At 39.3% G+C, this 22,391-nt stretch overlaps 1 protein-coding gene across 2 annotated transcripts; it reads left to right on the top strand.

Moving 5' to 3' along the window:
- Window positions 1–471: 471 nt before the first annotated feature.
- On the top strand, window positions 472–22,357 carry atp5f1d (ATP synthase F1 subunit delta). 2 transcript variants are annotated; one of them, XM_060845982.1, is made up of 5 exons: window positions 472–683; window positions 6,149–6,302; window positions 8,639–8,727; window positions 17,562–17,692; window positions 22,252–22,357. In XM_060845982.1, exons 1-4 carry the CDS (start codon window positions 543–545, stop codon window positions 17,682–17,684), a joined length of 507 nt encoding a protein of 168 aa, XP_060701965.1. In that variant the 5' UTR covers window positions 472–542; the 3' UTR covers window positions 17,685–17,692; window positions 22,252–22,357. The 2 variants fall into 2 exon arrangements, with proteins under 2 accessions (XP_060701965.1, XP_060701966.1); XM_060845983.1 differs by lacking the exon at window positions 22,252–22,357 and adding an exon at window positions 20,328–21,104.
- The last annotated feature ends 34 nt before the right edge of the window (window positions 22,358–22,391 follow it).

Below are 22,391 nucleotides of genomic sequence, written 5' to 3'. Positions count from 1 at the left end.
ACATCAAATACTATACAGAACAGTGCAACTGTTTCAGGAATAGCCAGCAACCATCACTCTCATGTGAAAAATAAGCCAACCATATCAGTGACCAGTCAGAATTCCAGACCAACTTGATCTATTGAGGGTGGAGAGGAAATAGTGATAATGATGTTAATGACAACGACTACAATGTAAATAACTAAAAAATGAATTGCTGAGATTGTGTAAACCAAGTAAGAAACTTGGAGAGAAGATAGTGGAAAATAGTGGACCTGATGAAGGAGCAGCGCTCCGAAAGCTAGTGCTTCCAATTAAACCTGTTGGATTATAACCTGGTATTGAGTGATTATTTTAAACTTTGTACACCCCATTCCAACACCGACATCTCCAAGTGTATCAGTGGTTGTAGTTCTCTCTAGTGCAGGGGACGGTGAAGGGACTACAAAGACCAGCATGCAGCGCGGCATCGCGCATGCGTGTTACCGCGGGGCAGGCTGGGTGCTGGCTTGTCCTTGGCGAGCTGCGGGTCGGTTACTGAGGGAGAGGCCTCTCGTTGCACCATGTTCACCGCTGCTGTCCGCTCTATCGTCCGTCCTGACAGGCTGCACCTGCTCCGGCAGGGGTTACTCATCAGGTGCTATGCCGAAGCGGCGACGTCCTCAGCTCACAAGATGTCTTTTACATTCGCCTCTCCCACCGAGGTAAGGCCCGGGGCCTAACGCCGCCATTCACAGCTCCGGGGCTGCAGGCAGCGAATGCGGACAACTTCGGTCAAGCACGAGCTTCTTTTACTTCTCTCTGTTATTGTGGCAAAGTGTCTCTTCTCACCGTGTTAGGGAGGTTTGGCTTCTTGGGGAAGTGAGCAAACTGCAATCTACTGCCGCCTGTCCTATTACCAACAGACAGGGGCAACTCAGTTCGGATAAAAATGACCAAAAACACACAAACTTTCCTCAGGTCATCTCCTCGGCCTTCTGCTCCTGTGAAAACACAATCTCTTAGTTCTGGTGTCGTCCATGCATCATTCTGGTGACTGTCCTTTTCATAATTACATGCACTACTTCGAAGTGCAGCCTAACCAATATTCCACACAGGTTCTACATGAGCTTTCTACTGTTAAATTTTGACCCTCTGGAAATAATATTAGTGCTTGGGTTTTTTAAAATTAAACTCGTTCTGCATTTGCAATCTGCATCTGTACCTTTGAATCTTTTGCTGTTTGATTCTACGCAGGCTGCGTCCAAGCAACATGTGGCTTGCTTAATCTAACAAAATGCACAACATAATGCTTATTCAGATTTAATTGAATTTGCCCTTTCTGACAGCTTATTTATTAATGTCATATATGTAATACATCAAATGGCCTCCTTTGGTCTATCAAGTCCACCCTGACTCGAGAGTAATCCAGTCTTTCTTATTCCACAGCTCCTTTGCCATAATCCTGAAGTTTTTTCATCAACTGTCTGTCTAATTTTCTTATGCAATCATTTGATGTTCCTATTCCACAGTCATTGCAGGCATAAAGCTAACTTCTGCCTCAAAAGTAAACTACTTGTTCTTGTGTATCTTGTCTTAAAGCTCCTAGTTTGTGGCTTTTACCCAGAACTGAGATTATAATTTATAGTTTCATCAGTCTCTCTCAAATCACCACTTCATTTTTCCTAGCAGAGGAAGCTCAGCTCCTCAAACTTAACCTTGGAGCTAAAATCATTCATGGAAATATTTTAGTAACTCTAATCCTTTAGTGGTGGAGAATCTGGAGACAGCCAAGGTGAGGACTTCAAATGCTTTACATGCAGGGATACAAACTGAGTGCTCATAAAATTCATGAATATGCATTATACAGTGTATAAAAAGAGGGGGTCATAGCTAGATGCAGTACTCTAGTTTTGGCCACAACAGAACATTTTTAAAGGTTTAGCTGAATTTCTCTGCTTTGTACAGTCTTTGAAGAAATGTAAGATTTTGTGCTTTGTTACCTACTTACTGAAGATGCCTTTGACCTTTTAAAGATTGATGCATGTGAGCCCCAGGTTCCTCTATCCCAGCTCACTTTTTAAAACATTTCCAAATATTTTCCCCTGACTGTTGCTCCATATTTTGACTTCAAACTATCAACTTTTCAGCTGGCTTTGGGTAGCGAATATTGGAGGGAGAGAAGGGGCTCCTCCATTGCTGCCTTGAAACTCCTGACCTCCAACATTTCCTCTGCTAGTTCATTCCATATGTGCACCACCAATAAAGGCAAGCATACCAAACACCTTCGCTATCCTATCCACCTGTGACTCTACTTTCAAAGAACAACGAACCTGGACTCCAACGTCTTTGTACAGCAATACTCCCCAGGACATTACCATTAAGTGTATAAGTCCTGCTCTGATTTGCCTTTCTAAAATGCAGCACCTAATTTTTCTAAATTAAACTGCTATTCCTCAGCTATTGGCCCATCTGATTAAGATGCTATTTTATTCTGAGGTAAACTTCGCTGTGCATTACACCTCTAATTTTGGTGTCATCTGCAAACTTACTAACCATAACTCTTACATTCACATCCAAATCATTTATGTAAATGACAAAAAGCAGTAGACCCAGCACCAATCCTTGTGGCGCACCACTAGTCGCAGGCCTCCAGTCTGAAAAGCAGCCTCCAGTACCTCTGTCTTCTACCCTCGAGCCAGTTCTGTATCTAAGTAACTAGTTCTGTCTCTCAATAGCTAGTTCTGTCTCTAATCGGTGTGATCTAACCTTGCTAACCAGCCTACCATGAGGAACCTTGTTGCACGCCTTACTATAGTCCAAATAGATTGCATCCATTGCTTTACCCTCATTAATCCTCTTCGCTGTTTTAAAAGCCATCTTCCACTTATCTGCCCTTTTTGCTAGTCTTGACTGTCTTGTCAACTTGTCTTGACTTCAATGTGAGCTTTGCCTGCAAGTTTAGTAACAGCAACAGATTTTGAAACTTTACATTCTTTTCTGATTTCCAAGACAGTTCGTGTATTAAAAGCCGCAATCCTAGCACTGACCTTTGGAGAACACCACTGTTTGTCTACCATCCTGTTATCAGGGAAGAAAAATCATCGTGTCACTTTTTACTGCTTTATTTTCTTCAGTAAATTTTTTAATTCAAGTTGATAGTGACCTGCAATTTTTTGTTAACCAGCCTTTGTGTGGTACTTTGTCAGATTTCATTTAGGTAACATGCATTGCATTCGCTTCTCAATCTTCTTTGAACTTTTTGCTGGAATTACAATTAAATTAGTCGAGCTCAATCTGTCAACCTATGGTAGCTCTCCTGAGTTAATTTGAATCTATCCCAGTTCTGATACTTCTCTTTGATTATTGTCTCTAAAACCCTTCCTGTTAATATTATTATTGCTGTTAAATCATTGACCTGTAACTAATGGAATGCCCTTACACATTTCTTTTCCAATTTTCAATCCTTTGGCACCCATTCGTATTTCTTTCTATTCATCATATGACCTAATTTTTTAATTCATTTGTAGGATGTGGGTGTCGCTGGGTGGCCAGCATTTATTGCCCATCCCTAGTTGCCCTTGAAGGTGGTAATGAGCTGCTGCCTTGAACTGCTGCAGTCCACCTCCTGTGAGTTGATCCACAATGCATTGGGGTAGAAATTCCATGATTTTGACCCAGTGACTGTGAAGCAACGGCAATATATTTCCAAGTTAGGATGGTGACTGGCTTGGAGGGGAACTTGAAGTGCGTAAGTTGTGAAGTCGAAACTGATCCCAGCCCTATTCCTGTGGAACACTATATTGCCCACTTTTTTTGCTCACATTTCCCTATCTTGATTCTACTTGTTCACTTATTGTTTCCTGACCCTGACCGTCTTTTCATCATCCAATCTGTCCACATCTCCATACTGCATCAGATAGCTTGAGGGATCCCTGTTTCTATGCTTTCTGTTTCTTCTGTGCAGGTCCTTTCTGTAACCTTTTTGTTCCAGTGCATTGCTATTTGTTGGTGTCATTTCCTTCTCTCTTGGAATCATTAACTCTGCTTCCAAGTTCTTCTTTTTTCCCATCCATATATTTCACTTCTGGCACTTTCCTTGCTTGACTTCTTGGCCTATCTCCAGAAATGGGGGAAATCAACTAGTACCCGCTCTAAACCTACTAATCCCTGCAGCACCTTTGGTTTCACGTCCTCCCATCCATCCTGCTTTTGTATTCCCAGTACCTGTATTAGGGTCATAGAATCAATACAGTTCAGAAGGGGCCCATTCAGCCCATTGATATATACCATCAAAAATATTATTACCTACATTAGTCCTACTTTCCCACATTAGGTCCAGAACCTTGAATGTTATGACATTTCAAATGTTGGTCAGCATTGAGTATAGGAGTTGGAATGTCATGTTGTGGCTGTACAAACATTGGTTAGGCCATTATTAGAATACTGTATTCAATTCTGGTCACCCTGCTATTGGAAAGATGTGAAATTTGAAAGGGTGGAGAGAACATTTGCAAAGATTTTGCAGAAGTTGAAAGTTTGAGCTCTAGGGAAAGGTTGAATAGGCTGGGGCTATTTTTCCTGCAACATTGGAGGCTGAGGACTGACCTTTTATAGAGATTTTTAAAATCATAAGGGGCATGGGTTGGGTGAATAATCATGGTCTTTTCTCCGTGGTAGGGGAGTCCAAAACTATACGGCATAGGTTTAAAGTGGGAGGGGAAACATTCAAAAGGGATGTACAGATGAACTTTTTCACGCAGAAGGTGGTGCATGTGTGGCATCAGCTGCCAGGCGAAGTGGTGGAGGCTGGTACAATTACAATATTTAAAAGACATCTGGATGGGTATATGAGTAGGAAGGGTTTGAAGGTATATGGACCAAATGCTAAAAAAATGGGACCGGGTTAATTTTGAATATCTGGTCAGCAAGGAGAAGTTGGATTGGAAGTTGGCTGTCCCAACACTAAGACTCTATGTCCCTGTTGCGTCTGAGGTAGCCACTCCATTTACCTGTGTTTCTGATATGCCTTCTTATTTTCCACAATGGAAATTCCTGATGGAATCCTTGACCTTTCCATTCTATTCTTATACCTGCTCTTACTGCTTCCCCTCTCTGTCTCCCAGAACTATGGTAGTGTTCTGTATGTCATCACTTTCCACCCACCAGCCTCCATGCTCAAGAGGTAATCCTCTGTTTTCCTTGTCAAATGTTTTTTTTCAGCATTGAAGGATGCAGGACCCTCTTAGAGGTCATTTTTGTGGACAGGACTTGGGTGTTCTGTAAAGTGGTGACTCAGCCAGTGTTTTTCCACCACAATGTAGAGACCATATTGTGAACAGTGAATACAATAGACTAAATTGAATGAAGTACAGGTAAATAGCTGCTTTACATGGAAGGTATGTCTGGAGCCTTGGATGGTGAGGACAGAGGACATAAATGAGCAGGTATTCGTGATGGTTGATCCTTCTACAAGCTATACCTTAATTGGCCAATACAGTCAAAACGCATCCTGTCCAGGCACCAGTGATCCTGTGGGCCACCAAGTCTTGTTCAAATAGCCTCTTTTTCAAGGGATTCCAATACCTCCCAAAAATTATTTACCTGCATTTCACTTCTTTGCAAACAGTATTGGCAGTGTGACTTCAGTTTTTCAGCTAAGCGAGTCTACTTGTTTTATGATCCTTCTTTTTTGCTGATGGACTTTAATTTCTAAATCCATTAAATATAATGGATTTAGAAATCGGAACAGCATAGATTGTTTCAATGGTACTGGTTGTATTCTTTTGCCTTGCAAGTGATTGTTTTTCATTTCCGAACTTGCTGAATATCTGTGGAACAGTTGATGCCTGGTCTTGGTTTCGTCTTTGTGATCGCTGTGCATACGTTTCCAGGAATGGTATTGGGGAAAATTAGCTAATGACATGATAAACTATTATCTCTATATTCCTCTTTTTAAAAAGAATTGTCAATGTTACGTTTCAGTTACTTGTTCAACGCTAATATTTCTATACTTAACCAGAAATTACCTTAGAATAGACTGAAGATAGAATTCTATGGCTTTTATAACATTTGTGCCTTATGAAAAGCATTTCAGTTCAATTTTCTTGTGATTAATATGATTCTAGTAAATGATTTGTGTTGAGGCTTGTGCAACAGTCTTCATGGCTATTTTATTGTTTGTTCTTAGGTGTTTTATAATGAAGCCAACGTGAAACAAGTTGATGTTCCAACACTGACTGGAAGTTTTGGTATTCTTCCTGCCCACGTACCCACGTTACAAGTGTTAAAACCAGGAATCGTAACAGTGTATGATGAAGAAGGTGCACAGACCAAGTATTTTGGTATGTCAATTCCTGTGTATATAGTAGGGTAATTTGAAAATGAAATTTCATAATTGAGAACTTTTAAGTGCAACTGCAGTAATTTCTGCTGTTGGCTGTGTAAACTGTAGACAATTAACACTGATTTTATTTGCAGCAGATGAGCAGCAGTATAATGAAGGATTTTTGTTGCTAATGTTGATCCTTTTCACACTGATACCTTCTGCAATCTGAACAGTGCCTGCTCTTGTACAGCGTGCAGTTTGATTACTAGCAGGGATTCCTGAACTAATAGAAAAGCTTTCAGTTATAAGACAAATATTTATATCTCAAGTTTAATGAAAAAGAATCAAATGGAATGAATAAACATCTTTTTCAAATGTGTAACTAGTATGGCAATTATTCTATATTAGAATAGAAACAATAAATTCAGAAAATAAAAGCATAATGTGAAAGCAGTTTTAAAAATAAAATTCAGAAAATAAAACTTTAGCTGAAATATAACCGTTGTTATCTCAGGAGTTGTGTACTTGGATCTACACAACATTTAGAAGTCCAAATTCACTCATTTTAGCCAATTGTCTTCTTTGGTAGCAAGATATAATGGAAGAATTGTGTCAATGCAATTCTCTTCCATTGGATTATAGAAATAACAGCACAGATTGATGTTCTTTGGCCTATGCTTATGGCTGTTTTGTTGAAGGTGTTTGAAGTAGTTTCCATGCCCCTTCCTTTAACCTTTTTATCAAATCCTAATCCATTGCCTTTTGAGCAATGTTGAATACTGTTTTAATAGCTATTTGTCATTATGTACTCTATTATGAAAATCTAAAGTTCCCTCCCAAGCAGTCATGATCAAGTGCTGTTGCAATGCAGAGTATCAGTTTGTATGTAAACTTTGCATGCAACCATAGAATTGTAACACCACTATTTTTGAATTTGACTAATGACTTGTTGCAAACCAGTAAGTGTACAATAAAACATCTTTTCTTCTTAAAATGTGAGACCTTTAATATAGGTCTTTTCTATGATTTTAAATTATCTGCCTTTAGGTATTGTTCTAGTTTCTAAGATTCATTATTGTGACAGGAAACATTTTTTGCAATTTTTATTTCTCCAAGCTTGTCCAACGTAATGTTTCTATATCCAGTTTTCAAACACTTATTTACTGTTTTTTGATTATTTGAGCAATTAAATCATCTCATTATGCAGTTGTTGCCTTCAGTTAACCAAAGGGTGTTTTTCCCTTTATACCAGGACTTGCCAAAGTGGGGTGATGAGCTGTAATTTTGGGTTTGCGAGCTCCGAGGCAGCAGTATCTGCCATGAAGCTCTGAGTGATTATAACAGATGTGCTCCTTCTCCACCGTCTGCACTTAGCTGCCTCCTTCCACCAGCTTTCTCTCTCCCTTTGTATACCCTGGTCCCTTCTCTCAGTTCTCTCCCAATTCCACTCATCACTCGGTGGTCATAACTTTCAAGCCTTGAAATGAGGTTATAGTGGGAGAGTATTTGGGAAGCACTGCTTTATGTTTTTTAAAGACATCTGGTCGCAGTAAAGTAGAATAGCAGTCTAGGAAATAAATGGTCATTTCCTTTATTCTTTTAAGATGTGGGTGTCACTAGCAAGGCAGGCATCTGTACCACATCCCTAATTCCAGTAAAGGCTTGCTAGGTCATTTCAGAGCAGAGTTAGAGTCAGTCGCATTACTGTTTTCTGCAGTCACCTTTTAATCTGATCAGGTAAGGGTGCCAGATTTCCTTCCCTAAAGAACATTAGCCAACCAAATGGATTTTCACCACAATTCATAGCTTCATGGTTACAATTGGTGAAATTAATGTTCAATTCCAGAAGTATTTAAAATTAAGTTCCACTAGCTGCTGTGACCTAGCATTAGTCCTTGCCTATGAATTGCTTGTACTGTGCCATTTTCACAAAGACCACTTCTACAGTTCTCTGCTTTTGTTTCTTAACTCATGCCCAGTTTTTTTTTAAACCTGAAATTGCAAAATAAGTAAACTTGAGTTAATTTCTTTCACTCAAGTTTGAGTTTGGAAATGCTGAAAAGATGGTGAAGCAGTGCGAGAATGAGGACCTTAGTGACAGGCAGAAAGCTGACATGGGACTAAGTATGACATCACTTGATGAAGGAGCAGCGCTTCAAAAGCTTGTGATTTTAAATAAACCTTTTGGACCATAAACCAGTGTTATGTGACTTCTGACTTTGTCCACTCCAGTCCAACGCTGGCATCTCCACATTAATATTTTCAGGGAGCGCTGCCATTCTACTCTGGTTGAACCTAACCTTATGGTATTAGTTTTTACACAATTGAAATTTGTTGTTTACTCGTTTCTAGTGAGCAGTGGTTCTGTGACAGTGAATGCAGACTCATCCGTTCAGCTCCTGGCTGAAGAAGCTGCAGCTCTGGATGAATTAGACGTAACAGTAAGTATAACTTTGTATTTTAATTAGGATTGAAAATGTCATTTGAACTGGTTTGATAATGTTATATGCACTGCTCACAACTTGAGCTTTTATTGTGTGATTCAAGATTGTCTTGACCAACTTGGTCATTTGTAATTTGTATTGCCATTGGCCAGTGCTTACCTAACTCATGCTTGTTCATTGATTTGAGACATTTCTCAGAAAAGTTTTAATGAATTTAAGTACAAGTTTGGTTTTTCCTAGCGTATGAGCTACTTGATTTGTTTGGTTGGTGTTTCTTTTTGTCCTGTCTGTTGTACTGCATGTTGTCAGCTTAATCCTAAATGGAAGTTCTGTTCATCCATGCCATTTAGCAACCTCAAAGCTCCTTTCAAATTTATAACATTTATGCTAATAGAGGTAGCTTTCCCTGTTACTAAATGTGCTTTTAGATAGTTTTAGTCATCTGTTCAGGTATGGTACGACACGGGAGTATGTAGGACTGGAAGCCAAATCGCCTGGTCCAGAGGTCCATTGCCCCTATGCCACTGTGAAGTTATCTTGTTCTGTGGGATTGTAACGTTCCTATGGTGGCTGGATTTCTAAGAATAAGAACTTGTGGGCGGCACGGTGGCACAGTGGTTAGCACTGCTGCCTCACAGCGCCTGTAGACCCGGGTTCAATTCCCGACTCAGGCGACTGACTGTGTGGAGTTTGCACGTTCTCCCCGTGTCTGCGTGGGTTTCCTCCGGGTGCTCCGGTTTCCTCCCACAGTCACAAAGATGTGCGGGTCAGGTGAATTGGCCAAGCTAAACTGCCCGTAGTGTTAGGTAAGGGGTAAATGTAGGGGTATGGGTGGGTTGCGCTTCGGCGGGTCGGTGTGGACTTGTTGGGCCGAAGGGCCTGTTTCCACACTGTAAGTCTAACTGTAATGGGAGCCCCAGGAAGACAGCTCAATAGGTATTGCAGAGGTAATTGTTGAAGAATTATCCCCTTTATCACTGTGTTGCAAGTAACAACCCCCTCTCCCTGAAAGCTAGAACTCCTCACTAGCAGCCAAACAAGAGAAATCAGACAACAAAAAGGCCCTCCCTCCTCTTGAATGCTAGAATTCAATCAGGTTGAAAGAAATCAGAACAAAATCTCAACCAGTATGCAGTACTAATGAGCATGAAACTGACTGTTCAGCTATCAATGTTAACCCTGCTGGTAACCTCCACTGCAACAGACATGATATTCAACTATCCACTCCTGGCTAACAATTCATAAACCAATTTATATATCTTCTTTAACTTGTATCTTTTTGGGCTGTTGTCCTCTTATTTCTGTGCTATATTACTAGTTCTTCTCTCATAGTAATTAATAAGCTGTTTATTAATTCAAAAGACTTGATTAAATTAGTTTTTTTAAAACAGAAGTTCATTGGATCTGGAAAGAAGTGTTCCTCAATTTAAATTAACCCTATCGCAACCAACCAAGGGGAGGGGTGAATAAAGTAGGGAAACTAGTTCACCATTCATTCCCTGAAGCATAACATTCTGAGCTATCCTTTCTGGAACTGTAATGAATTGGGGGACCTTGCCAACATAGAATGCAATAATAATATCAGGGCTAAAATTGTGTGTAAATTCACTTTTCTTCTGTCCTCTGATTGCTTTGTAATTGAAAGGTCTATTAGTCTTGCTGTTGATAACACTAAATATTCAAAGCGTTTCAGGCAAAAATATTTCAAAGATTCTGAATTGATATATTAGATTACTTACAGTGTGGAAACAGGCCCTTCGGCCCAACAAGTCCACACCGACCCGCCGAAGCGCAACCCACCCATACCCCTACATTTACCGCTTCACCTAACACTACGGGCAATTTATCATGGTCAATTCACCTGACCCGCACATCTTTGGACTGTGGGAGGAAACCGGAGCACCCGGAGGAAACCCACGCAGACACGGGGAGAATGTGCAAACTCCACACAGTCAGTCGCCTGAGTCGGGAATTGAACCCGGGTCTCTGGTGCTGTGAGGCAGCAGTGCTAACCACTGTGCCACCATGCCGCCCATAGTGCCACCGTGCCGCCCAATATCTTGCATCATTTCTTTTATTTCTCATTTCCACTCCCAGTGGCCTTGCAACTTGTGTCACAGGATTTTCTTTTTTACTTCTTTCCCAAAGCCTTCCCTTTCACTTGCTTAGAACCTATTACATTTCTAACTTTTCCCAGATCTGATGTAAGTGACCTGCGCAATTGGGGCTGGTTAGCTGGTTTGCCAGTAGCATACATGTACTGGCTGAGGTCACCATAAAGATCCCATTTTCTCAACCTTGCCCTTTGTGAAGTGTAGTAGCCTTTGGGTTAAAGTCACCACTAATCCTCTCTTTCTTTCTAATGAGAGACCGGTATTATGGTCCTCTGGGACTATGGTGACTTTACTTTTTAAGACCATAAGACATAGGAGTGGAAGTAAGGCCATTCAGCCCATCGAGTCCACTCCGCCATTCAATCATGGCTGATGGGCATTTCAACTCCACTTACCAGCGTTCTCCCCGTAGCCCTTAATTCCTCGAGACAACAAGAATCTATCAATCTCTGCCTTGAAGACATTTAGCGTCCCGGCCTCCACTGCACTCTGCGGCAATGAATTCCATAGGCCCACCACCCTCTGGCTGAAGAAATGTCTCCGCATTTCTGTTCTGAATTGACCCCCTCTAATTCTAAGGCTGTGTCCACGGGTCCTAGTCTCCTCGCTTAATGGAAACAATTTCCTAGCGTCCACCCTTTCCAAGCCATGTATTATCTTGTACGTCTCTATTAAGTCTCCCCTTAATCTTCTGAACTCCAATGAATACAATCCCAGGAACCTCAGCCGTTCCTCATACGTTAGACCTACCATTCCAGGGATCATCCGTGTGAATCTCCGCTGGACATGTTCCAGTGCCAGTATGTCCTTCCTGAGGTGTGGGGACCAAAACTAGACACAGTACTCCAAATGGGGCCTAACCAGAGCTTTATAAAGTCTCAGTAGCACATCTCTGCTTTTATATTCCAACCCTCTTGAGATAAGTGACAACATTGCATTCGCTTTCTTAATCACGGACTCCACCTGCATGTTTACCTTGAGAGAATCCTTGATTAGCACTCCCAGATCCCTTTGTACTTTGGCTTTACTAATTTTCTCACCATTTAGAAAGTAGTCTATGCTTTTATTCTTTTTGCCAAAGTGCAAGACCTCGCACGTTGAATTCCATCAGCCATTTCCTGGACCACTCTACCAAACTGTCTAGATCCTTCTGTAGCCTCCCCACTTCCTCAGTCCTACCTGCCTGTCCATCTAACTTCGTATCATCTGCAAACTTCGCTAGAATGCCCCCAGTCCCCTCATCCAAATCATTAATATATAATGCGAATAGCTGTGGCCCCAACACTGAACCCTGCGGGACACCGCTCGTCACCGGCTCCCATTCTGAAAAAGAACCTTTTCTCCCAACTCTCTGCCTTCTGTTAGACAGCCAATCCTCAATCCATCCCAGCAGCTCACCTTGAACACCATGAGCCCTCACCTTGCTCAGCAGCCTCCCGTGTGGCACCTTATCAAAGGCCTTTTGAAAGTCTAGATAGACCACATCCACTGGGTTTCCCTGGTCTAACCTACTTGTCACCTCTTCAAAGAATTCCAACAGGTTTGTCAGGCATGACCTCCCCTTACTAAATCCATGTTGACTTGTTCTAATCAGACTCTGCTCTTCTAAGAATTTAGAAACCTCATCCTTAATGATGGATTCTAGAATTTTACCAACAACCGAGGTTAAGCTAATTGGCCTATAATTTTCCATCTTTTGTCTTGATCCTTTCTTGAACAAGGGGGTTACAACAGCCATCTTCCAATCATCCAGGACATTTCCTGACTCCAGTGACTCTTGAAAGATCTCAACCAATGCCTCCGCTATTTCCTCAGCCACCTCTCTCAGAACTCTAGAGTGTATCCCATCGGGGCCAGGAGATTTATCAATTTTAAGATTTTTTAAACTTTGCTAGCACTCTCTTTTGTAATGGCAGCCATACTCAACTCAGCCCCCTGATTCCCTTTAATTGTTGGGATATTACTCATGTCTTCCACTGTGAAAACTGATGCAAAGTACTTGTTAAGTTCTCCTGCTATTTCCTTATCTCCCATCACTAGGCTTCCTGCATCAGTTTGAAGTGGCCCAATGTCTACTTTTGCCTGTCGTTTGTTTCTCATGTACTGAAAGAAACTTTCACTATCATTTCTAATATTACTGGCTAGCCTACCTTCATGTTTGATCCTCTCATTTCTTATTACACTCTTTGTTATCCTCTGTTTGTTTTTGTAGCCTTCCCAATCTTCTGATTTCCCACTGTTCTTGGCCACTTTATAGGATCTCTCTTTTTCTTTAATACATTTCCTGACTTCCTTTGTCAGCTATGGTTGTCTAATCCCTCCCCGGATAATCTATCTTTTCTTGGGGATGAACCTCTGTATAGTGTCCTCAATTATACCCACAAACTCCTGTATGTGGGTATAATTGAGGACAATTTGATGTATTTAGAGGAAGGTAATAGTTTTATTTAGTCAGTCAGTCCATGTTTTTAAAACCCATATGTAAGTAATGCAGTTTAGTATTGGCACTGTATAATCTTCAACCTCCCCTTTTTTTGCTGAGAGTTATTTCAGTTAAATTTAATTTAGTTAAAAGAATACGGCAAAATTTTTTTGAGAAACTCTTATAAACTGGAGGTCTTATGAAATATTACTGTGCCTAATGTTCATTGAGAATTTGGATAATAGTACTTTGCTTTTCGTTGTTATATAAACCACTATGTTAGCAGTTTAAATTTGTTCTCTAGCTTTATTGACCAACAGATATCACTTTATAAGGGAAACTTGGCAGATATTCACCCCCATAAATGTGGGAAGAATCAGATATTTGTAACACTTCTCATGAGACGTCAGACCTCATTTATTGGTCTGTTTGAACATAAATCTTTTGCAAATTTTCTCCTCCAAATTTTAGTCAGTGCTGCGATTACTTTCAAGGTAGTTTTTCCTGTGATATATGTTGCTCAGATGAGTAATTTATGGCCTGCATTTGAGCCATTAAATTTTGTGAAACTTGCCCAACCTTGTTCTTTTCTTCTCAAGGTAATCTATTGTATATTTTAATTTGAAGTATCCAGTAAATTAATCTTTAAATAGAGAACAAATGTTTTACATTAAAGTCTGCTAATTTAAAGAATTACATTTTTGATTTCCTTGAGCAAATATTGGTAGGTAACTCAGTACAACTGACATATTTGCGAAATTTTGAACTTTTAGCACAAAAGAACTATTTGCTCCCAAATCGAATCCTATAAAGCAGCATTTGGAATGGCTGAAGTTAATTTTAGTTCCAAGCCTCCTGTATATTAATAAGATTTCCAAAAGAACTTGTGTGGTCTGTTTGCTGGTTTATTTGGAATGACTGTAATACCCTACACACACTAACATGGTTTCAAGTGAGGTTTTCAATGTTTGGCAATGTTCCAAAAGCTCTCTTTAAAGCTCAATTTTTATATCTCTAACTGTTATTTTGCTGCTCTCCTCTTATATTCATTCATCAAATGTTTATTCAGTTCCCTTTTGGGTAGCTATTATTGAATCCATGTACTCTAGCCTCTTGAGCAACATATTTCAAATCCTAATTTGTGTACAAAAAAAATAAGTTTCCTAATCTTGCCTCAGATTCTTTTAAAAATGAGCTTTGAACACCTGTCATTTAAGTATTGATCCTTTAAGCATTGAAAGCAGTTTTACCAGTATGACCACATAACTGCTGCCTCATCTCTAGAAAGTTAGTTTTGTACACTCTCCACAGTCTTCATGTTCTTTCTAAAGTATGATGCCTGTGTTTGAGCACAGTACTACGATTGGAGCCAAATTAATTTTCCATACATGTTTAACATAACTTCCCAGTTGTTGTATGTTCTGACTCAGTTTGCTATATTTACATATGATGTAACTGTTGAGTTGACCTGTTGTATCTCAAACAACTCCAGGTCTCTTCTCTGCTCCCCCACCCCTTTGAAATTATATAATTTAACATGTATCCTCTCTTCTCATTCTTACCAAAGTCCTTCATTATTTTTCCCGTTAAATTTCAGTTGCAGACTGTACGTCCATTCAGTTGACCTACTCTGTGCCCTCTTGAAGTCTATTACTGTCTTCCTCTCAGTTTGCAGTTATTTTCAAATTTTGCAATGTCCTGTAACCCCCAAGTACAAGTCATTAATACAAATTAAAAGTAGCAGTGGCCTTGGTATTGAGCCATGGGGAGCCTCCTACTTCATGCACCTCTCTAGTCCCAAAAGTCTTCCAAATAATTATTTGTAGGGCAAAAGTGCAGGTTAAGAGCCCAATAAGTTGTGTTTATGACATTACATTTTCAGTAACTTTGAAGACCTTTGAGTATGTATAATATATTAACATTCTGTTAGTTATTAAAGAGAGATTTGCTGTAGGGCACGAATTTGTGATTTTGTGTGCATGTGCCATATGATTGGCCATTCAGTTTGTTGCTGCCAGTTGTACTTCAGTGGCTGATGATGTGCATAAGTTATAAATTGTCTGAGTAGTGCTAAAAATTCATAATCTCAGTGATGGTTTTGCTGGATGTCAAAGTGTGACTCACTTCACAGGTAGGAAAAACTGAACTCAATTAGTCTAGATGTTTCTTGTAATTACCTAGCCAGTGCTATTGCTGTAATTGAAGACCAAATGGCTGTTATGTGGATGACACATCCAAAAAGCATCAGAGTTGAAAAACAATCATTACCCATTTTGTTTAAAAGAACACCAAAGCTAAAATTTTAATGCTGAAGTTTGAGACTGCAACGTGGATGTAGTAGTTGCTATAGCTGTGGGGATGTTCACAGAGCTGGGAAGTTGATTGTCAGATGTTTCATCCCCTGAATAGGTGATACCCTCAGTGCTTTGGAGCCTCCTGTGAGGAGCTGCAGTTTTGTCTCTTCTGGAATTTATTTGGTTCAGTTCCTGCTGGTTCTGGTTGTTCGTTGTAGTGGCCGGTATATTGGGTTTAGGTTTATATTTATTAATGGAGCCCTTGGATGAGTGCCACGCTTCTAGAAATTCTGACTATCCTCTGTTTAGGTTGTCCTGTGATTGTTGTGGTGCCCCACTCTAATTTGCGGTCCTTGTCATCTGTGTGTATGGATGCAAAGGGTAGCTAGTCATGGCATTTAGTGGCTAGTTTGTGATTTGTGAATGCGGATTGCTAGGTTCCATGCCTGACAGTCTGACTTCTCCAACCACTCAGATTTATTACAGCCCATAAATCAATAGCCACGCTCAGGCAACAACTCACCAGGACAAAAGGCTCTATACCCATCATGTGCAAGACTAAGGTGTATTACAAGATTCTATGCAAAGACTGCATGAAACAACCAGCCACTACAACAAACAACCGGAAGTAGCAGGAATGGAACCAAATAAACTCCAGAAGACCCAATACAGCAGCATTTCACAGGAGACTCCAAAGCACTGAATGTATCAACTAGATGGGACAAAACGTCTGCAAATCAACTTTCCAGCTCGGCAAACGTACTCCACTATGGCAACTGGCACCTAAGCTACAAATCTTTACACAAACCTTGGATTTGGTAGTGCTGTTTATAATACCCTGGTGCTCAGTAATATCATGGATGATATTTTACTTTGTGTGCAGGTGTTTGAGATACAGCACCAATCATGTTTTCAAGTTCCTTTTTAGCAAGTGGGATAGAACTGACTGAATTCAGACACCTTTAAGGTTAACTTCAAACTTAGTCACGTCCTGCATGTTTGACCTTCTGTTGTTTTATTGTTTTGTTAACTATGAAAAATACAAACTCAGCAACCTCTGGTTTTCTCACCATATACTTGGAACTGGGCCCAAATTATGAGATTATTTATGGATTGTATTCTTTGCTGCAATTATAGGTTTTTGTAGTGAAATGCATAATTGTTAGCCTAGTGAATCATGACTTTATTGAAGAAATTTCTTCACTTTTTTCATCAGAAAAGTAAGTGTACTGTTAAACTTCTCGAACATTGAGTATATTTTGACCATGGTTGTGGTAGGGATATATAGCACGGTGGCTCAGTAGTTAGCACTGTTGCCTCACAGCACCAGGGTACCAGGTTTGATTCCAGCCTCAGGCGACTGTCTGTCTGTCTGGAGTTTGCACATTTGCCCTGTGTCTGCGTAGGTTTCTTCCCACAGCCCAAAAGATGTGCAGGGACGGTAAATTGGCCATGCAAAATTGCCCATAGTGTTAGGTGCATTAGTCAGAGGGAAATGGATCTGGGTGAATTTCTCTTTGGAGGGTTAGTGTGGACTTGTTGGACCAAAGGGCCTGTTTCCACACTGTAGGGAATCTAATCTAATCCAAACTAACAAATATATATAGGGATAGCACAAACTGACAGCAGTATTTTAAAATTTAATTTAATAATGATTCTCCCATAAAAGCACAGCTATTTGTGCGATATGACCATTTCTTTTAGGATCAGACTTTTTACAAAATAATGAAAATTACTTGTTGCTTACGATTGTATAATTGTGGTTACGCTTTCAGAGAATTATTTGCCTTTCTTTTGGATATCCTAACTAAGTGGGTTGTAGACCATATTTTTAGGTTAGTGATAAATGTAGTAAGTATTTTCCATAACCTGACTGAATAAAGCAGTTTTTTTTATTATTTTAAGAAGGCAAAATTTAAATGATTTGTATCCTACTTTTCATGAAATGGTGTACAAGTTGTTTTACACCTGAATTAAACACTTTTTAAATTTTTGTTATAGGCTGCAAAGGCTAACCTGGACAAAGCCAATGCTGAACTATCATCTGCATCTGGTGAGATAGAACGGGCAGAGGCCTTGATTAGCATAGAAGCTAATGAAGCAATCATAAAAGCGCTGGAGTAACTTGACAAGTGAGTAAGAGCTCGATTTGTTATTGGTTTGGATCTGCTGCACAGATATTTGATTGGATCGTTTTGTTAAAAAAAAATGAAATCGCTGCACAACTGGAATTAAGTGGCAGTAACTGAAAGGTGTCATGTACCCTGCACCAACAGAAGTGAGCTCTTTCCTTGACTTTTAAGTATATTAATATTGAGGAAGAATCCACTATTGTGTAGCTTTCCTTTTCCCACTAAACTGTCAGCTATATGTTTCACAATTGTACAAGTTAGTGGTCCACCAATGCTTTCCCTGAAGATAGTAGGAAGCCTTTCAAGTTGGGCTTTTATTGAAACAAGACCTTTTTTGGTTAAAATAGTATTAAGATCGCTGTAGTAACTAATAACGTTCTGGAAAGATAAATGGATTTCTGAATCTCCTATACAATAAATTGTGTGCAAGGTTTTACATTTTAACTCTTCTATCATATCAAACCATCTAAAATCAATACTGACTAAGCATTAGTTCATGGTATAAGGGGTAACATACTAAACTTTCAAGTACACTGCATTGTCAATTTCTGTTTACTGTATATAGGCAATTAACACTGACTTTTTTGCAGCAATTGAGCATCAGTATAATGAAGGACTTTTGTTGCTAATGGTAGTGATCCTTCTGCAGCTTTTCACACTGATACCTTCTATAGCCTTGACAATGCCAGCTGTGTACAGCATGCAATTTGATTACTAGCTATGATTCCTGAACTGACAGCTTTTGATTAGAAGGACAAGTGTTTATATCTCAAATTTATTGAAAAAGCATCAATTGGAATGAATTTACACTTTTTTCAAATGTGTAACTAGTATGCATTTGACATTAGAATAGAAACTCTAAATTCAAAATAAAAATGAAGCATAGCTATGTGAAAGCAATAAGAATTCCATAAGTGAAACTTTAGCTCTGATATCGCAGGAGTTGTGTACTTGGGTTTCTTAATGTTATGTAGATCCAAAGTCACTGATTTTAGCCAATTGTGTTTTTTGGTACAAAAAATATAATGGAAGAATTGTTTAATTTGATTTGATTTCCATTGGATTATAGAAGTAACAGCACAGGTTGAAGTCCTTGAACCTGTGCTTTTGCCTTTTTTGTTTGGAGCTGTTTGAAGTAGTTTCCATGTCCCTTGTATCTTCTTTATCAAAAGGATTTTGGGCAATGCTGCATGCTCCCTTAATAGATATTTGTCATTATGTATTCTGTTATGAAAGTATAAAGCTCCCAAGCAGCAGGATTTGGTCATTACTGAAGTGCAGAGTACCAGTTTGTGCATATGTTTTGTCTGCATGCAGCTGTAAAATTGTAATACTTGTTTCAGAATTTAACTATGACTTGTTGTAGACCAGTGGAAGATTAGCTGGCTGACAGAAAATAGAGTGTGTGTGAAGTGTCTAATTCACATTGAGTGCATACGAAAATGAGGTCCTGCGCTGAACGTTCAGCTAGCTACAATTTCTATCAATGCCTTATATTAGGGATTTGAAGACATAATGACTAAATTTGCAGATGGTACAAAGATAAGGTATGTTGTGAATATGGCATAATAAGGATGCAGACTGACATAGATAATTGAAGTGAATGTGCAAAAAATTGGCAGATTGAAGTATAATATGTTTCAATCTTGCTGTTTAAGGAAGGATGTAAATGTATTGGATCCAGTTCAGAGGAGGTTCCAATGAGTGATAGCTAAAGAAGAATCACTGGACTTGAAATGTTAACTCTGCTTTCTGTCCACAGATGCTGCCAGATTTTCTGGGTTTCTCCAGCAATTTGTTTTGGTTTCAGGTGTTTAACATCCACAGTTCTTTTTATTTTGTGATTGTGTTCCACATGCCAGTCTATCCCCATACAGAATTAGATATGATCTTATTGAAAGGCAGATGCACTTAAATTGTTAAATGGTCTAATTCTCCAAATATGCAAGTTTGTGGTGCACTAAACTGCAGGAAAGGTTTTTCTCCCATTAATATATCTAAATACCCAAAACTGTACATTAAACCTGACTCTTGGTCACAGTGCAGGTAAACACAGCATAGAATCATAGAATCCCTACAGTGTGAAAGCAGGCCATTTGTCCCATTGAGTTTACACTAACTCTCCGAAGGGCATCTCATTCAATCTACCCTACCCTTTATAACTCTGGATTTCCCAATCCACCTAGCCTGTACATCCCTGGACTCTGTGGGCAGCTCAGCATGGCCAGTCCACCTAACCTGCACGTGCTTGGACTGTCTGAGGAAACTGGGGCGCTTGGAAGATCATGCAGACATGGAGAAAGTGCAAACTCTACATAGTTGCCTGAGGGTGGAATTGAACCCAGGTCTCTGGTGCTGTGAGGCAACAGTGCTAACCACTAGTCACCATGCTCAAGTTTTCAAAATAAATTCCTTTTCTAATCAAATTTTACAACTTTTTGAAAATATTGCCAAAGTGTACTCAGCATAGGATTATGCAGGATGTGCAGCAAGAAAACAAGTCATTTTGGTCCAACTTGGCTACATCAGTGTTGATATTCCATCAGACGACTCCCACAGTTCTTTTGATTCAATTACAGTAGTCCATTATTTCCTCCTTTCCTCCTTCCCTCCTGTTTGTTCAACTTGCTTTTAGGTGCATCACTCAGATACAGAACTGGAAGTACCAAAAAACCGACACCTGAAAACCAGGCTGGACAGACCGCCAACGCTGTATCGAAGACAGACTGACGATGTCACCTAGCAAGACGACAAAATGTCTGCAGAAAAACATGTCAGCAAATAAATCTACAACTTGCATCACTTCTGTTTACTTTAACCATTCCTGTGGTCGTATTCTGTATTCTCACCACTCTGGGTTAGTCTCTTTTGCATTCTGCATTCCACATTCCTTCTGTATCCACTGCATCAGAATCTGTCGAAAATATATCGCGGTCACATTTCAGCTGCGATTGCTACCGAGAGGAAAGAAACCCATCTTGTTCAGTCTTTACTCATGTGCATGACCACACTTTTCTGGTATTATAATTGTAAATTTTCTTTGCGCTCTCTCCAGTGCTTTTAGTCCTTTTTGTGAAGCTTTACAAGATTACCCAGAATCGCATACAGTATCTCAATGTGGCCTACCCAAAGATGAGGCACATATTCAGTGTTACACCTTTACAATTCAATTCCATTCTTCTGGAAGTGCTCAATTTGATTTTTTTATGACTTTGCTATCCCATGGTCCAATTTCGTGATGGCTGTACTTCTCCTCTGAGATCCCTTTGTTCCTCTCGCCTACCTGGATGTATACCACCTAAAGTATTTTACGAAATGTGCAGTTTTTTCTAATATGCTGTTTAATTACCAGATTATGCAATTGTATAATTTCTTTTGTTGCCATGTCATCAAATAAGTTGCATTGACCTAATCATTGTTTTTTAATGATTTTTTGTGTATGTTGAAACTCAGACCATCGTTGAGAAGTGACCTTTCTCAGCAAACTGAGGGAAACCATTTAAATGTAATGTTTCTTTTTCAAAGTCACAAACACCCAATAGGTTATATTTTCAAACTGAAAAGAATGGATGTCACTTCTTAACTGACTCTTGATAATTCAGGTATGGGAATGTCTGTTAGCAATGAAACTGATTTCTTGCATGGTCTTCGGAGCTGCTGGTGGTTTCCAGGTTTTTCAGAATTGATAACTACAGAAACATCTAACCAACATAATATGATTGCACAAAGTCAAAGAACTGCAAATTATGGAAATCTGAAACAAAAATAGATTGCTGGAGAAACTCAGCAAGTCTGGCAGGATCAATGGAGAGAAAACAATGAATGTTTCAGGTCCAGTGACCCTTCCTCAACTAATCACGTGGCTTAAATAATTTTATTAAGCGTATTGTAACATGTATTTGTTTAGAAATTGAGAAATCAGCTGAGTCCTGTGGCAATAACATTGAGTTATTAATATAAATGGGTTATAAAAGGTATTTTAAAATCTAATGACTATTGTGATTCCATTAGGTTCTTTTATCATTTTGGAAAGTACAAAAACTTCTGTTTATAAAGGCAAAATCAATACTCCTTTCTGTATGAAAACATTTTGTTTTAGGAAATGTTCAAGATACATTGTGTCTTAATTGCTATTTTTAATTAGTCAGTAGGCTCTGAGTAGGGATGGTCTCTGGCAATATTGTTTTCAGCCTTTCCTGTGAGTGACTGTTAACATCATTTGAATATTGGATGTCAATCTTGTTTTTGAGCTAAAAATAGACAAGTTCAGTGCTATCCAGACCTAACTGACTTTGTCTAGGGGATTTGTCACATTGTCTCAATGTGTCCACTTTCCCAGGATTGTTTGATTGTTTGTAAGGAGCTTGAGTAGAAAATGGTTCACTTTGCAGCACTGATCCTTATACTTGACAAGTGCAAACATTCAACTAAGAAGCAAGTTTAGTTGCATTTTACATTTCAACTACGGATAAGTTATTACTCTTGATTTAGTGTAAGATTTGCATTTATTTTTTCCACCTTGGTTTGAACTTATTTCTTCTGTCTTTTTATGTTGGCAGGACAAACTGTTTCATGAAGCTGATTGTTCGATCTTCATTTTGGAAGAAAGCAACACTTTGTACAGTTAAATGGATTGAATTTAAAGAAATAAATAAATAACCAATCTGTCTGCTTTATTAAATTCTCCTGAAATCATATT

Source organism: Hemiscyllium ocellatum, chromosome 28 (assembly GCF_020745735.1).
Source record: "Hemiscyllium ocellatum isolate sHemOce1 chromosome 28, sHemOce1.pat.X.cur, whole genome shotgun sequence".
Taxonomy (NCBI): domain Eukaryota; kingdom Metazoa; phylum Chordata; class Chondrichthyes; order Orectolobiformes; family Hemiscylliidae; genus Hemiscyllium; species Hemiscyllium ocellatum.
Note: the sequence above shows the minus strand (reverse complement) of the source record. Positions and strands in the feature narration are given on the sequence as shown.

Excerpts from the sequence above, each read along its gene's own strand:
- atp5f1d (XM_060845982.1), top strand. The coding sequence starts at position 543 with ATGTTCACCGCTGCTGTCCGCTCTATCGTCCGTCCTGACAGGCTGCAC. Across the intron at positions 684-6,148 it reads CATTCGCCTCTCCCACCGAG|GTGTTTTATAATGAAGCCAA; the intron begins GTAAGGCCCGGG and ends GTTTGTTCTTAG. Across the intron at positions 6,303-8,638 it reads TGCACAGACCAAGTATTTTG|TGAGCAGTGGTTCTGTGACA; the intron begins GTATGTCAATTC and ends ACTCGTTTCTAG.